This window comes from Ambystoma mexicanum, chromosome 3q, assembly GCF_040938575.1.
Source record: "Ambystoma mexicanum isolate Mex_15411 chromosome 3q, UKY_AmexF1_1, whole genome shotgun sequence".
Classification (NCBI taxonomy): Eukaryota; Metazoa; Chordata; class Amphibia; order Caudata; family Ambystomatidae; genus Ambystoma; species Ambystoma mexicanum.
In genome coordinates, this window is record NC_090926.1 from 218,563,045 (window position 1) to 218,581,135 (window position 18,091).

Here is an 18,091-nt window from a genome sequence, read left to right on the forward strand (position 1 = left end):
ATCCCCTCTGCATCCATCTTCCAAGACTTACCAGCCTTGGTGTCCTCCTTGACCATAATCACCCGACTGAGATGGAACTACCAATTCAACGACCTGACCCATTGCTGCTCACTCCATGTCGTTGGTCTGACGAAATGTGGGGGTAATATCATTATGAAAGTTACACCAGCCAAGCACTCGGGCTAGCAAGTCTATCACGCTCTTATCAGCAGTTGTTATTGTTCTTCATTCCGAGTTGAAGCTCAGCAAATTCCATCTCAAGTTCCTCTTCTTTTGTACTTCATGTTTGATGTGCTGGGGCTGACTATTGCGACTATAATTATAAGTCAAATGACTTATTTGCTAACATGCCATATACAGCAACCAAACATATGGCTGTAGAATGTTGCTCTCAGATAAAAGTAGCATCTTCTCCCCACTACTTTTCTAGTTGCACGTCATGCTTGCCCTCTCTGAGGCATGGGAGGGGTGCTGTTTGCAGACAGAAGACTGTCAGGCTCAGGGCTCTATGAAATGACTAGGCCGTGATCTAGAGTCTAGAAACAAGAACAGAAAGGAGTGCACGCTTTTTGGAGAAGAGAAAGCCAGAAAAAATGTCATGTCCCTGATGACTTTGATGAAGAGGAGGAGCAATAACATGGCATTGAGGTGCCAACCGGGACCCCTATTGTGGCTTTGATGAAGAGGAAGGGTGCTAACATTGTTTTATGGGGTCAAACCTAAACCATGCTCCCAAGATTAAGAATTTGGGATGAACCTGACAAGCGAATCTTGCTTGTGAAAGCCAAATGGAAGCCAAACTACATTTTGTTTTTTACTCTTTGCGCCTTCTGCGCTTTACTCTACCATTTATTTCACAAACAGAAGATGCCACTGTAGTGGGGGCGCTAATTAATTCTGCCTCGACTACGGATACAGCATGCCAGCTGGTATTCCAAAGGAACAATTCAATAGGCTCCACAGTGCCCAAAACTCTGAAGTCAGATTAATTTTTAAACTACCTAAATCGAACCCTAGTTCAGCTAAGCGTGGATCTCTTCATTGGCTCCCAGTGAAGGAGAGCTTCCGCCTTCAAGAGTCCATGGCTGGTCTTTAGATGCCTACACAATCTTGTTCCTAACCATCTGGCACAGAAGATGACTTGGTACCAACCTAAACGCGCACTACGATAGGCAGACTGCTATTACTAATTCCTCCTTCTCGCTGCCGCTCTAAAGGAGAGAGACGTTTCGCAGTCTACGGACCCAGTTTATAGAATACCCTGCCATGGGAACTAAGACACATAACAGAGTTACTACAGTTCAGGACTCCTTAAAGACATTCTTGTTTAAATAAGTTATAGACTAGATATGTTGGTAAGACCCTCAGGTCTGCCTGGTTTGTGCACATTGCAAGAATCTCAAATCAAAACAAACTAACATGATATGAAGAAGACCTTTGCGGTGCCAAGCGAGGCCCAGATGATGGCTTTGATGAAGACGAGGAGCAATAACATGTCATAGAGAAGACCTTTGCAGTGCCAAACGAGGCCCAGATGATGGCTTTGATGAAGAGAGGATCAATAACATGGCAAGAAGAACACCTTTGAAGTGCCAACTGAGACCCCCATGGTGGCTTTGATGAGAGGGAGACACACTCATGTGGTCTGAGAAAGCATTTCAGGTGTTAACCGAGAGCCCAAGCTTGACAATAAACTGCAGGGTTGGAAACAACTGAATAGCATCCGGGCATTACTCACCAATGTTCCAAGTCATTTTCCGCCAACGTTCCTGCCAAAGTTTTTACACCTCTTAGCCCCCAACTCCACACCCGCCTCTGTAAACGTAATATCCCCTTTCCCAAACCAACCGTTTTGTTGTTTTATAATAATGGAGAACTTCACTGCGAAGAATATTCTGGAGAAACATGTGAGCAGTGAATATTCTGCAATGAAATCAATGGGTAGCATGACAAGGGGGGGGGTTAAAAATTCATGCGTTGTCTGAGGGGAGGCAGGTAGGAGCACATCTACCCCTATCAAAAGCCGTCACCAAGATGGTCAACAATCTATGCAAGAGGTCAGGAGATAAGTGGAAATCCTGCCGTCCCATTGCAGTACCCGATGAGCGCTGAAAGGCGATCAAATGCAAAGGATTCCCAGGTTCTGCAGCAGAAGAGCAGCTTAGAGCAGCCCAATAGAGGGCCTGTGGCGTGGGAAGCCGGCCAGAGCCAAGCTTCACAGGCTCCATTAATTTATAGATGTGTCTAATAGTATATGCTTCGCCAATAATATCTAACTATTGCATTGGATTACAGCTAGGAGAGAGATAACATGTGACGAGGGATCCACAGTTTGTGGCTGTTGTTTATTTCCCTGCGCATTGACTGCCCTTGGCAATGCTAATACCGTTGACTATTCTCACCCACCCACTCCCTGCCCCTCTCCACCTAGAAACACATGCTAATGGGATGTCTTTGAGCCAGTTCACTGGAGTAGTAACATCAAACTTTGGCCTGACAGTGTTGCTTCTAAACAGGCTGCTGAAAGTTAATGGCTTAACTGACGCTGTAAGCATGCTGCTGGTGTAATAAAAAGGTATTCCTTCAGCCACTTGATTGATATCTGTTCCTTCCACTGAAGCCCTGTTATAAACAAGCATTGGCAAAGTCAGCCGTTGTGGCTTGTGTACAGGTATTAGGCATTTGCCAGGCACTGCTATGAGATGTCTATGTAAATACAACATTTTCCAGCTATTGTCTTCTTATGGCAGGTAGCACTCTTATGGCAGTGCCTTTCAAATACCTACGTCATGCCTACATAAAAGCTAAAATTGTTGGCTTTGCCAGTGCTTGTTTCTTTTTCTTCTTACGGCGTGCAAAGGCTATTCAATTACACTCTCATGCAGCCATGACATCAGGATAATGATGGCGGATCGGAAACTGAATGTACCATCGTGTTTTTCTCACTCAGGGATGTCAGCATGTTTGTTTATTATATTTTTTGACAAGTTAAAACATTCTAAAATATTATGTAAATCATGAGTAGAACTTAAATTAATTACACTCTTTAAAATTAATTATTTTTCAGAATTGGCTTAACATAGCTCGCCTTTAAACTTGTGCTTGAAATCTTAATTTCTAATGTTTGGAAAAAAGATATCCATTATTTTGTCTGATTGAAACATGCCTATTATTTAAAGTGACCGCGCACCATTTGCATATTTTTAAAGAAATTGGATTCAGCATCAATGCCTTAAATATGAACCAATAAAGATAACTAGCAGAGCCATTTGACTTGGCTTCTTTCATTAGGGTACTTCCCCCAAAAATAAGCTAGCTGTGATGAAGCGGGAATGGTTAGCGACAGCGTCCCCTTCTCATTGTTCCAGTCCACCAAGTCATCAACCAATAGAAATCATATGTCAGATAGCAGCTCTGCCTGCTCTATCATAGCTTGCTTGCCTCTCCGGAAAAACTGCAGTTCATAAGAAGGATCTGGAAACTGAAGCAGGGCTTTCAGGGAAACCAGCCAGGGAACAGAGATGCAGTCTAAACGGTTGTAATGCTTCATTAACTGAAATGCTAAATGCGGTCTGCTTTCTTTTAGACAGGAAGTTTGAACCTCAGGAGGCCTTTGCTCAGCTGCTCATCTGTCCACACTGCCAGCGAGGATATAGAAGCGACGCCTCCTTGAAGGACCACATCAAAGAGCATCATAAGAGGGAGGACGACTTCACCTGCCCGCTGTGTGGCCACACGGTCCAGTTTGGGGCCCAGCTGGAGCAGCACATGGCGGCCCACTCAGCTCACATAGCCAAAGGCGGCAGGAGGGAACAGCCTCAGGTGAGCTGCAGCTCAAGGTGGCATGGTGGCCACTGGTGCCAGTCTGTATCAGCCTCAGCCACATGAATCGAGAAGTACTGGTCTAAGTGGAAGCCCAGGGATGTGTTGCTCGACAAGTGACTGGCACTGCCCCAGCCCCACATGCCTGCTGGGGAACTTCCCGATTTCCCTGTAGGCCAGTCTTCTGCCACGCCCACAGAAGTGGAAGGTCAAAGTTTATTTTCTGCTGGCTCTGCTACTCCTATTGCAATGTGCCCTCCTGTTTCCATCAGCTGGGATACGCTGCCCCCTAGTGATGAACCTGTAAACTGCTTCACATTTTACCCGGCATGTGGGAGTCATGCAGCACAAGGCCATACCACTTCCCCCTGTACGGCTGACTACCCTTGTGAGTTTCCTTCAAACCCAAGCGATATCCAGCCTGTATTCATGATTCAGAACGATGGCAAAGGGCCTGGTGGCAGGGACGTCATTTGCTACCCCTGTGATCTCCCTTGCTTCCCTTAATGCAAGCTCCTGGGCTCTGGCCAGCGCCATGTGGGTCTTTGCTTCTGGAGTGGCTGGCTATCTTGTTCAGGCCTCTTAACAAAAAAAGAACAGGGTTTCCACAAGTCTAACACTTTCAGCAGTGACTCTAAATAAGAAAGAATAGGAATACCAAATAATGTGTCTTTCTGGAATTCTATACTATAATTGCATGACTCATTCGAGGTTTATTTCAGGCACACTTCAGGGGGTGAGCCACTGATTTAGTCTGTTCTTAAACACCTCAACTCAGCCTTTCATTCTTCTGAGGTATTAAATGAGTACAAACACAGATTGGGTGATATTGGATGTCTATTTTTTCTATACAAAGCACGTAAGCGTAAGTGCTATACAATAACAGATCATTATCATTTGGCCATGGATGTCTGCTTGCATTCACAGTAATTTGGTACACACTGATCTTAATGATATGTATGGCAATCCATTCTTGTATGAAATGTACATCACATTATAGCGATGTGAAATCGTAACCATATTTTTCACAGTGTACTTAGGACCAATCCTATGTGATGCCACTTCCTGTTTTGTCAATGGGTGAAGGGTTGTGTTCCATCGCTTACCGCGATATCACTTCGGGCTGGGGTCAAAAGACATCACTTCCTGTGATGTCATCCGAGTTCAAGGGTTGTGCGATGTCACTTTTGCTACCACAGGTATTTTGGTGAAATGACGTCCCTGCCTGGCGGAAGAGGTTGGTTTTACAAGTGTAGGGGAGCATTGAATTAGGTGTGTGAGAGACTGGAGGGTTGGAAAGGTCCAATGTGAGCTGTGGTGTAAAAATACAAAACCTATGTGTGAACAATTATTTAGTGCAATTTTATCTGTAAGCAAAATTGTAGGCTACTTTTGAGTTAGTTGGAGATAGTTAAAATGTTTATCGCTAGATTTTAACAGCAGCTTGTTGCAATGGTGAAAAGTAAGGTAAGTAGTATATGTATGTATCACACAGCAGGAGAGAAGTCAAAATTCGGTCTGTCAAGGCTAGCAGACCCCACAAAGGTTGCTCCAGACCCAAGTTTGATAACCAAAGGCCTGGAGAAGAAGAGGTGCAGAGAGGGAGCCAATCCTCATCGCGGTCACAGAGAGCAGAGGAGAAGGATTGCAGATGGAGCCCCAGGATCCTGGAAGATAAGACCAGCAACAGATTGAAGGTCAGACACAGCAGGGATGTGACCCCGGTTGCTGGAAAGGGATGATGAAGCCCAGGAGTCATAGTGCAGAGGTCAAACCTGGTGCAGAGATTTAGTTTGTTGGTATCAGTGTCAGTTTCTGTTGTAGAGTTTGCAAGCAGAACCCCTTCAGTTCACTGGGTGACGGAAGTTATGTCAGCAACATTGAATGGCCCTTTATGCAGTCCACGAAGTGAAGGGCATGGCAGTAACCACAGCGAGGAAACACACAACGGTGAGCGTTAAATGCAGATCCCAAGTGGCTTCAGTTAGGACAACAGGTTTCACGACCGGATGCAGGCAGAACAGTCACACGAGGAGGAGCAGCGGCCGAACCCAAGACAGGATGTCTTGCAGGAAGAAGTAGGCAGGTTTAGAAAGCAGCAACAACACAACTTCTTGGTTCTAGCATGCAACATGGTCTCACACTTCAGGTACAGTGAGTATCGCGGGTCTGGGATGCTTGAGTGGAGCGCTGAGGGCTGCAAGGGCAGGGGTTCCAGCAGTTGCTGCTGGATGGAAGTTGAAACGAGCTTAAAGCAGGATCCCAGAGCTTGGAGAGGCAGAGCTTCACCATCACGAGGATCAGGAGTCAACAGCACAGCCAGCCTCAGGGATCTTCACGGTCATCTCCTGCCTAGAGCATCTTCCAGTACGCTTTCAGTATGACTCGGGGTCTCTGGAGTTTTATGCACGCAGAAGCTGGGAGGAAGCCTAGCTCCCCAATCAACATCCAAGCACCTTTCAAAGTTTTGTCAACCATACAATCAGGACTGGCCAGCCAAGCTCACCGTTTGTGCGAAGACACACACAGATGTGGACTGAGGTATCTTTTTAAATGTTTTCCTTTATTTGTTTTATTTTTAATTTAATGTGATGTGGTTTAAATTTACCAAAAACACATCTTTTGGACTAATTGGATTCTCCCACCTGAGGATTCCCCTAGTAATCGTATCACACAATCAGATCTCATGTTGTTGTTCACTATTACTTTCAATTTTATTGTTACAAAGCGTGTAACTCTTATCTAACTTGCCCTCCAACATAACTAAACTAGACCCTCATGTGGTAGCTAAACCTAGGTTGCGCTGATGAGCCCCTTATCTAGGGCGAGGGGATAGGTTAAGATAACTGGCCCTATCGCTTCTCTTTTCCAATCACTATTTCCATATATTCTCATAATTCTAAAAGACACATGTCATGTGTACAAGATCATGCGTCAGCAGCTTCAGAAATGAAATCTATCTTACTTTATTCATTTTCTTTGTTTAGCAGGAACTAAAAAATCAAAAAAATGCATTAGTGTATTTATGTTCTTTTATAGTTCAATGGACTGAGGTTACTCGATATTCCACCCAAACAGTACACCAGAATCTTAATTATTTTAGACTCCTATCTATGTGTTCATAAAACAAATTTCCGTCCTTTCAAAAAGAGAAGAAAGGAAGACAACGACCTTTTACCAATCCAGTGGTCAATTTCTTTTTATACGGTCACATCAGGCCTACCGGTTTCAGTGGTATGTTTTAATTTGACCACTTATAAATAAGGGGGATCAAATACGCTGTGTGCTCAGACTCATGAAGGGTGTCCATCCCCATGATCTCTCTAAATAATGTTTCCAGAATGTCTACCCACAATTCCGAATAGTAATTGGGGTTTTCATGTCAGGGGCAAGCTGCTCTCAATGTTTTAAATCTTTTTGATTACTTACAAAATGTAATTTCTTGAGAAAGACCACGCCCAATTTCTCTACGAATGAACAGTAACTGCACATTATTAGCTGGCTGAGCAAAAAAAATAAATAAAAAAAAGGTGACCTCAAAAGCTTCTTCTCTACCCACAGTGGTCGCATCATTTAGGAGCTCCCATAATCTTGACACGTCATTCTGAGTGCCCTTTGACTATCCTGTGCCACCAGTCGGGACTTGTGTCTCTGTCCAATTGTGATAAAATTGGCAAATCAGAGGTTTTCCTCTCTGTAAAAAGAAAAGTCATGAGACCAGAAGTTTCAAAATTGGCCTTATTTTAGCTTTCTTTTCTCTTTTGACCTCTGCAACCCATGCATCATAAACATGGGATGTTTAAATAACACTGTGGCAACATCCTTTTGATGAAAAAGAATCAATACATTTGGCCACAGTTGTGTTAATTATATTTGTTAATTGTATTAATACCAAAGGATTCATTGGTGTGAAAAGTAAGAATTTCATTACTCCATAATCTGGGGAAAATTTAAATAGAGCTGATTGGTTCCAACGACCGCCCCCTCAACCCCCCTGCCCCTCTTTCAAATGAACACAAAAGCCAAAGTCTACACCCGACAGAACAGGACACTCAATCCTTATACCAAATGATAAGTAGGCATGATCGCTTGTATCGGTAAACTTCATATTGACACAGGAGCATTGGTTAATCAGGGAGAATGAAACAAAAACAGACTCAGTCAGGGAGATGGATTGACCTCTCCTCTAAGATACAGGTTTACCCAAACACGTGTTAGTATCTGGAGAAAGCATAACCATCACCCACATATCCATAGTTTCTAACCACAAGTGACCCCTTTCCTTTCTCGCCCCTGCCTGGAATTGCTCCAAAGTCCCAGAACTGCTATAAGGCTCATTGTCGAAAAGACAAACAGCTCAAGTCACACACTAAAATAATGGGTTTCCTGTATCCATTAACAAGCCAATTTGAAATAACATTATTTATTTCATATAATAATGTAGCATGATTGAGGTCAAGCAATGCCAATATATATATATATATATAAAAGTACAAATTCAGGTTCCTCCTATTAGTTATCAGTAGATAACCCTAGTGCGAGAATGCCTTCACAGGATGTTTTAATGATAGTCCCTATCAATGCCAAGTTATTGCCAATTGCAGTTATTCAATCACTACTAGGACTCCCCCTATGGCCGTGCTTAGCCAACTTTGCAAATGTAGTATATCCATCTATGTGAAGAGGGGAGGTAAGCCAAGACTCTTGTAAAAATATAAGACCAAATTTATTACATTTTTAAGATTTTGTATCATCGTTTAAAATGCTGCCATGACCATGCCACTCCCATGAAAGGACAGATAACTTTAGCAAACTAAAGACACACATTACTAGTACATTTGGTTTGGAGCAGGTGAGAATGCTGGCGAACCATGACCAATTGATCATAGTCGAACCCTTGGTTCCCTTTTCATTTAAGCAGGTAACACTTTCGCCAGTTCCCCTCTGCATTATATTTAGAAATAGCTGAAACATTATTTAACTTGTTGTCCCTGTCCAACATAGTTTGTGATTTACCAGGCTTCTCAGTTGTTTCCACTGAGGGCACACAAGATCCTAGCCCTTTGACCAAAAGCAGTCTGTCTGCTCCTAAACCAAATTAACAATTAGATTTCAATAAAAGTGCACAACAGCTGAGTATCCCTTCTCTCTGAGAAACATCACATAGTCAATGTCAGATAAATTAATCAAACTGACCATCGGTATATGTGATAAAAGCTGTACGATTTTAGATCATTTTAAGGGCAAGAAGATTTTGTTCTTCAAAATAGCTTCAGATCCTAGTATACAAGATGTATATGGAAGTCATTGGACAATTGTCCCCTTGTTCATTTTAAATGGGTCGTCTTTCTCTTCTATAAGACTCCTTTCATTACCCTGAGCACTGGAAACATTTATTGACAAGTCATTGAGAGAAGCCATGGTTCTTTCCAAATGCTGCCCACCCTTTTTATTACCTGCACTTAATCTTTCCAATGAGAATGTTCGTTCATCCTCAATTACCACTGGAGACTCGTGCATCGAACGTAAAGCAACAAAGATTTATTTAATCTTCTTCTGTCATTGTTATTTTCTGTCTTTTTACCAGTTTAATTCACAATCTCTTCTTAGGCTCACTAGAGGTTATCTTCTCATGTGAAGTCTCTTGTACGAGGACATTATCTTTTGGCAACCTAAAATTGTTTTAGGAATTTCCTAAAAGACCTATTTTTATTTTCATCTCTTCTTTTTTGATTATTCGTTTTTGCCTGTTGGCATCTTTTTTTAGACTTTTTTCTGGACACATCCCTTTCACTGGGGCCTACATCCTCCCTAAAGTCTTATTGTACAACTTTGTCATACCGAGGAAAAAAGTCTGTTATCATTATTGGATATTTTCTGAACTTCCTTGTTGTACATCCTTCTAAACGGATTAGGGCTTTCAGAATGGCTTTCTTATTCAACAGACTCCATAGTCGTACCATCAAGATTTAACCTCATTTTTCTATTACATGCCATTCCTGGATGATTTTCAGTTATTTTAGTCAGTAAGGTTGTTTTAAATTGAACAGATTCTTTAATATTGTCATATAGTCATATAAGCATACACTATTGACTGTAAAACAAGGTGCAGTGTCGAGATGGATGAAGGACCAAAAGTAACCAAAGGTTGGCCGCCTAAATTTGAGTCATTCAACTGGTGGCGGCGTACCACAGGGGTCTTATATGATAACAATGGATTATGCATATCATACCCCTAAGCCTCATTGCCCATGCCGCTTAATTGAGTGGACGATATTCCCCTTAATGAGGCCACACCCCCTTGCCATCCTAGGCCATTACACAGCCTGAGGAAGGAGGCAACCAAAGAGACAAAAAGACTGACAGATTGTTTAAGTGAAGACTTAAAAATGTTCTCTTTGTGTTGGAAGATGTCTGTGATTTTCCCAGTTGACTTCTTAGGGGAAACTTGGAAAACCTATAGTTCCTCATTACTCAACATGGACTCAAGAATAACAGAGTCCGAGAGGAAAGCCTCATTCATTTGTGTAGACAAAGGAGGGGAATTCGAGGACAAAGCAGGACATTGTGCGATAGTACTCAGGAGGTTGTATTTAGTGTGACAGGCGATGGCATAACCACAAGCTCAAGGTAACCTTCTTACCAACAGTTACTAAAACAGCAAATGGAAAAGTAAACCTACCCCTGGGTCCTAAAACCCTCTTGTTTGATTCACGGGGCAGAGAGGAGTTTTGCTTGCGGTATTTCCATGGCTCCGCCTTCTGCCACAGACTGCAGATGACCGTGCTTACAACACAGCACTCCACACGGAAACCAGCTTTTTAAAGAATGTCCTCCTGCACCTATCCACGTAGTGTATCAGCCAATCCACCACTCACAAAGAGTCACTTCACCAACACAGTGCAGCTGACTGCACTTACAACGCCACAGTTCCCGCCGTGCTTCAGACGGAAGTCAGCTTTTTTAAGGATCTCCTCCTCCTGGAAGCGACGTAGTGTAACAGCCCATCCACCACCCACCAACAGTCACTTCGCCAACACAGTGCAGCTGACTGCACTTACAACGCCACAGTTCCCGCCGTGCTTCAGACGGAAGTCAGCTTTTTTAAGGATCTCCTCCTCCTGGAAGCGACGTAGTGTAACAGCCCATCCACCACCCACCAACAGTCACTTCGCCAACACAGTGCAGCTGACAGCACTTACAAAGCTGCACTTCCACTGAGGTATCTGAGAGATCCTGAGCCAGTCTAAACTAGATTCTCTACTTACACAGATGTCTCTGCGGCCTATTCAAGGAAAGATCCAAGGCAGAACAGACCAAACGGCTGTTCCTCATGTAAAAGCAGCACAAAGAAGGACCACAAAGAAAAAGGTTGGGGCATAGGACCTAAAATGCTTTGCTAGTCACTTTGCTCCTGTTCGGGGAGCAACATGTTACCAATACGGTAAAAAGCTAGAGAATCGTATAGCCAAAGGTAAAAGGACCCAACAAACTCTCAGGGTGAGACAACTCTCCCAGAAATAACAAGGGGTGTTTAAAGAGCATTCCTGCTTATGTATCCATATGGGTCACCTAGGGCAGCACCTCAGAATTAAGTTGCAGCCTTCAGGGAAAAACCTGTAGAAGTCTCACTGCCAGCAAAATGTAGTTGGGATTCCACAAAGCCAGCCTGCAAAAGGTTTTACCGTGTGCAAGGCATTTTAGAATGGCTGATATAGAGTCACATCTTAGAGAGTCTCATGTCTCATGTTTTCCAATATTTGAACCCACAGACAAGAGAAGGAGACCCCCTATAAGAACTAAACGAGGGCATTCCAGAAGTCAACACTACTAATACGCATTTGGGCCTTGTTAAGAGTGTGTGCCAAGAGGAGTAAAGATGTAGTGTAGTGATTCAGTAGGGCCTACACAACCTGACTACCAACGGTTAATTAAAAAAGATATATCATTTCAATTTTAATGATTATTTGAAATAATTTATAAAGTAATCTTGGATCGCATAAACGTGGTAGGAATTGCTTATGCATAGACAATTAATACCCAGACATATAAAATAATTGAACACACAAAATGTAATGAAAGCATGAACACCAAAATAACAAACATTTCACAAAACTGTGACTGTAACTTTCTATGCTACTGAAAAATGCAAATTACCTGTAATGTGCCAAGATACCTAGGGTTTGGAGCGCCATACAAATTAATGAAAAAAACAAACAAAACAATCTTTTACAAATTAAAACATAGAAAATAAGTACAATTTTGTTTGAGAAGCACTAACCATTACCATCTTGCTATTGTAAACATGCTTATGTTTCTACTTATTGTATACTGTAAAATGCAACCCCAACATGTTTCAGACCCATGGTTGGCGAGTGTCCTTCTTCAGGGGGAAGGCAAGGCAGTCTGGAAGAGATGTCTTTGGATTGAGGAGTTCAACAAACAAAAAATAAGCGTGTCCCATTTTTGCGTGCTGGGGACTGGGAAAAGTTCTCCCATGCATTAAACCCATTAGCAGTTCTGTTGGCTGCTCCCACCTTAAGACAGGAGGTGATGAGCCATCTACGTGGTACTCATTTTATCAGTTTTAGAAGGATTGCATTGTTTACTGTCTCATCCAAGGGTCAAAACAGTGAATGGCAGCTTGTAGACATATATCTGCTGCAAGTGCATCAACCACACAGGAATCCTACAAATGACATTCAAAATAAATATCCTGCAGGCTTACCCACTCGAGTTTGGTACACGAGAAATGTTATTCTGTTGGGGAGACTTGAGTAAAATCAAAAAGTGATGGATGAAAAGCTTTGAATTGTTACCCCCATTATTGCTGTGGGCAGCCTTCCGTGCCATCATTGTTTAGCTTGTCAGTGTGCTTATAGAAGAAGACTATCCAGAGGTGAATGAGTCATGCTCCTGATACGAACACATGTGCTGTTAAATCTCAGATTCCTTGCCATGTCTCCTCTGCACAACAACACAAGCAACCCCAGCCATTTCAAGCCCTTATGGTTTAGCGGTGTGGGCATGCCTGCCCACATTAGTGGCAGGATCAAAACTGATTTTCAAACAGTGGTGGAAGGTGGACCAGAGCAATACCAGTGGTTAGGATGAGGTCAAAGTCTTACGTCCATCCCTTCTTAGTTTTGCCTATTAGGTGTAAGACAAAACTATTGCATTGGTGTACAGATAAAAGGGAAATTGGCTGCGAAGAGGGACACACACAGCCAATGGGCATTGACTGTTTTTTTACCCACTTATTGACCACTCATGGCAATGTTAATTGCTATGCCCATTACCAGGCACTACCCGCCTCTCCCCACTGAAGGCACACTCTCTTCAGATCTCTTTGAGCTAGCTCTATCACGCAGGAACATCAAACTGTGTGCCCTATAGGGCCTGCCAGTGTTATTACTAGGCAATCTTCTGAGAGCTAATTGCAGCTGTAAATGAGCAATGAGCACCTGGTGGGATAAAAATCTCTCAAAGAAGGTGCCTTCATTTATATGCAAAATGTGTGTTCTCACATCTGCTCCTGTCATGCAAGTCCTGATAAGAACAAGCATTCACAACGGCAACAGATTTGGCTTGTGTTAAGGTATTAGACAGGCATTTACTGGGCAGTGATATTATATGCCCAGGTATTCAAACCATTTCTCAGCTGTTGCCATTTTAGCCTTATGGCAGTGCCTGGCAAATGGCTATCCCATGCCTATACAAAAGCCATAATGGATGGCTTTGCCGATGTTTGTTGGTTTTTAGTTTGTCTCCCTAAGTGGAAGAATGAGTGTACAGATGGGTGTGTCTTGTTTGCTATGCCTAGGGAATCAAGCTGCGCATAACTGACTAGGTCCAACAAGACCGTACATGAAAAGGTCAAGGCTGGGAAGGTGAGAGTGGCCCACTTTCAGCTCTTCTTACAATGTTGCCTACCTGAGGATTTCCGATCTAAATAGAATGTATCATTGTCTGTGTGACAGCCTGCACTGTCAGAGGTTGTCCTGATCCGGACTGGTAAATAAACCTGCCAACCTCATACCGTTTAACTAACAGTATGAGGTTATCAGGTCAGTACTTACCTAAACAGAGTCTGCATGCAAACACATCTACCATGTAAAGTGTGGAACTTCTTTGGAAACCTATGATGTTACCTCTCAACTTTAGCCTACTCCCACAACAACACCCAATGGGAATTGGGCACCCCTCATTGTAGTCCTAACCCACCCAGATACAAATGAATGGAGCCAGGTCTGGACTAAAGGAATATCTATGGTTCAGTATGACATGGGATGCATAGATGCACAATACTTGCCTTTTTCAGCAAGGTTAATTGCCAGTAAGACGACTATGGTGTGGTGGGTGTAGTATAAATGCGTTTTAACATAACATAACATAACGGAATGACTGATGAATGATGCATAGGCGTTCCTTCCACCAGGAGTGGTTAGTTTGAAATCAGGAACAGAACGCTAGAAGGGCAGTGACGGGATCCGGGGTGACGCATACAGTGAGAGCAAAGACAAAGCTGGAGTCTACGAGGAATAGACAAGGAAGAGATCTTGCAATCTATGTCTTCCGCTAGTGCAGTATGGGTGCCTGTAATGTAGCCAGGAGTTAAAGAATGTTTCTATATATGGGTACTCCATTGCCCGGTGTCGGGGCAAAGTCTAAGACCTGATTGGTTACTGAAAGGCAACTAAATGCCTATGTGTCAATGAAATTGACTTTGCTCTATCGTTCCCTTTCTTTCCACAGTCACAATCAAACCAAAGTCCAGAAAACAGGAAGTTTAAGTGTTCTGAGTGTGGCAAGTCCTTCAAGTACAAGCATCACCTCAAGGAACACGTCCGGATACACAGCGGTGAGTTCCCTGCGTGAATCCCTGCCTCATTCCTGCCTTTATCTGCAGACACTTGGGCCACTCATGGCCGATGGAGGGGGGGGGGGACACCAAGGAGATGTCCTTATAGGCTGGCGCCTATGATAGGACAGTAGGCATGAGGCACATTGCCAACGGCCCCTAGGCAGCCCAGCATCTGAAGCACCCACGATACGTTCTCAAAAAAATCATCACTGTAAATGCGAATGCCAACAGGTAACCAGGTGCAGCATTACGATCATTATGAATACCGCCAATGCTAAGTTACCATCAGCTTTATTACACAGTGGAAATACCGCCTGTGATTAAATCCCACTCCTCTGGGCTACTATCGGGGGCACATGCACTTGGGTATTTACCACAGAAAATACAGAAGGCAACATTGTATTGCTTTCTGGAGTCCCCACTATGGAACAAAATACTGCCGGGCCAGGGCTGTGTTTACAGTCCAAAAGAGTAGGAGGCCTGGACGAGTCTTGAAAAAGGTAGGACCCATTACCAGCAGTTGTTTCATGAATGTATCGTGTGTGCACAGTGCACACGTGTAATGATGAAGGACTTGTTCAGGCTTTCTGGACCACATGCCAGCCCCTTACATTTTAATAGGTCATGACCAGCTGTACTTTTACTAATGGTGGTAACTACGCCTGCTGGTATTTCCTCCGGGCGGCATGTGTGTAGCTAGTAGAGACATGTTTTCCTCTTGCTAAGCCGTGTAATTTCAATACTGCTAGCATTACAGACCAGCGGAGTGGTAAACTCTATGGATAGGTAACTTATTGCCAGCAGTATTTTTTCTGTAATGAGCCCCAACTATCCACCGTTGTTTCAACCCATGTGATTGAACCACTAAGGGTATACGACAACATGATGATTGGGCCATACCCACCTTTGACCCTAGTATACGTCCACTGGGGCTAGTACTAATACAATGCGTCGAGACATGGGGGTAATGATTTAGGTGCGGAGGAGGGGCCGGACAGGCAAGCTCTCCACCAGCTAATTACAATCCATTAGTGCTTTTGCTGCACGGAGTCCAGAGGCGGAGCGTGTAGTACCACCTGGAGCGTTCCAAGTGCCAGATGGAATTACCAATAAATGAGCTCAAATCCAAATTACCAGACTGACTCAAAGAATATGGCAAACTGCTACTTTATTATCAGGTCAAATAAAGTAGGGAAACCTGGTGAACAAGTAGCTTGCAGCTCCCTCACTCTCATCTACATTTCGATTACCCAAAGAATTTATACCTCGATGTACATCAGCTATGATGTCACCCTATGTGGCAAACAGTAAAAACCTATTGAAAGAAGGATTGTTTAAGGGAGCATATGCACTTATGCTTTATTTATGTGTTAGTAACATAATTGGCTGACCCCTATTAGGTAGGCATGCCTAGAACTACCTCTTACAATCTATAATACAGTTTAATAGCAGAATAAGAGCATAGGCCCTCATGATTGGTTGGCATTCTCTCCCAACCTTAGACATTCGGCTCATTAGCAACACGTAAGCAAAATTAAACCCAGTTGCGGAGAACAACATCATACCACTGCCCACTTTGGTCAGTTAGCCCACCATCTCTCATCAGTTAGGTCCTAAACTAAGACTTTATCTCTGTAGTTGATCTTGCTCAGTGTTTTCTACCTTGAGACTTTTAAGGGAGTGTAGGCTCAAAACTGTCTTCAGTTGGAGCTTAATGAATAGTCCTTGTTCTCGAATCTTGCACCACGTGTGAGGAGACCATGATTTTTTCTATTTCAACCTTTTATTTAGTGCTATTTAATTCAATTAAGCTGGGTATTATTACTCATCTTGGCCTCTGGAGACTTGATTGCTCTGTCCTGCATATGCTTTCTGCATCTTTAATTGTCCAATACTTGGCACTTGCAAATGTTTTCTCCTTCACTTAAGCTAAGAGAAATATGTCCAACATATGTAGCTTATTGTTTTTGACTCCCCTTGTGCCTTTCAGTTGCCTCTTGATGTGGTATCCTTGAACCCAAGCCAAACAGATATTCTTGTTCCTCGCACAAAGTGTCATGATGCCTACCCCCGGAGCACCAGGCCAGGCCCAGCACCCCCGGAAGCAGGCATCATGCCCTCGGGTAAAAGCCCAGCGGCCCCTTATAGGGGCTCTTTGGACTCAGTCCTGGCGCCTTTGGCGCCATGCTCATGTTGGACATCAGTCCTGGCGCCATAGGCGCCAGGCTCATAAAGGGAGGTGTTTTGTGCACTTACCTGATGCAGACCATGCTGCACGCTTCAGGCCTCCCTGAGACCTGAAAGGGACTATTTTTTCATAGGGACTATTTTTTCACTCTGGCGTGGCCAGGGAAGGATACATACCTAGTTGGGGAAGGATACATACCTGGGACTTCTTTGGAGGCTATTTAAGCCACGCCCAGACAGCAGCTCATGCTTCGCGTTGTTCTGCGTCCTGCAGCTTAACGCTTACCGTGTCTGCTCCGCTCCTGGACTCCAGCCACGCCCGCCTCGAACCTGGAAGACCTGCAAGGAAGGAAGAGAAGAGAAAGGTGAAAACCAAGGACTATTTCAAACTTCTTACCTGCATCCGGAATCTTCTCGCCAGCATCCCCGAAGAAAGAATTCCATTTAAAAGCATTGCGTTGCTCGCTGCAGCGCCACCCTTCACTCACCTGTCCTTGAGACATCTCCCGGCTCCATCGCGGCTGTCAGCATCGGACGCCACATCTCTGCACCTAGGGGAGAGAGGAAGAAACAAAAGGTGAGCAGAAGGAACACAGAAGGAAAGCCTGATTAACAGCCATAATACTTACTGGATTTTCTTCCACATTTCGGGTCGGTGCCGCCCCGTTGGCAGGTACCGTACCCCGGCCCCTATGGGGAAAGGAAAAGAGACATTTCTGGGGAATGATAAGGACATTTAGAGGGATCGCCCTCATCACTACTCACCCCGGCAGTTTAACCCCTCGACGCATCGCCTTCATTCTGCACCTGAAATAAAGGACAGATCACAGGTTAGAAAGACAACATAAAGGGGGCCTCACTTGAACTTTGAACTTTCATACTTACGGCGCATCGCTCAGGAAAGTCAAGTGGATTTTGCCAGCGCCATTCTGAAAACCAGTGAAGTAACTGGACGAACACGCGCCTCTGCACCAGAAGCAGGATGGAGAGTTCATCCTTCCAAACCATAAGGTGAGCTTAAACCGGGGTTTGGAGGAAGTTAGAGAGGAACGAAGGGGGAAGGGGGAAAGGGGGGACCTAGCAGAAGGATATTCCTACGGGCGAGGCAAGCACGATTTGGAGGTCCTGTCCAATCAGTGTTCCGGGTCCTGCGCATCACGCTAGAAGAGGCCACAGCAATCCAGACTAGACCAGCGCCCCCATGGGAACCAGGTGAGC

At 44.0% G+C, this 18,091-nt stretch overlaps 1 protein-coding gene and 1 long non-coding RNA gene across 3 annotated transcripts in view; one reads left to right on the plus strand and one right to left on the minus strand.

Annotated features, from left to right (window-relative positions):
- The window catches only part of LOC138582341 (zinc finger E-box-binding homeobox 2-like), a 363,618-nt gene that overhangs the window by 294,620 nt on the left and 50,907 nt on the right, over positions 1-18,091 (plus strand). For both annotated transcript variants that reach the window (XM_069653583.1, XM_069653584.1), the window contains exons 4-5: positions 3,587-3,822; positions 14,578-14,683. In XM_069653583.1, coding sequence (XP_069509684.1) covers positions 3,587-3,822; positions 14,578-14,683 — 342 coding nt within the window. The remainder of the gene's footprint in view (positions 1-3,586; positions 3,823-14,577; positions 14,684-18,091) is intronic.
- LOC138582342 (uncharacterized) overlaps positions 1-18,091 on the minus strand; it is a 48,578-nt gene that overhangs the window by 9,373 nt on the left and 21,114 nt on the right. The window lies entirely within an intron of this gene.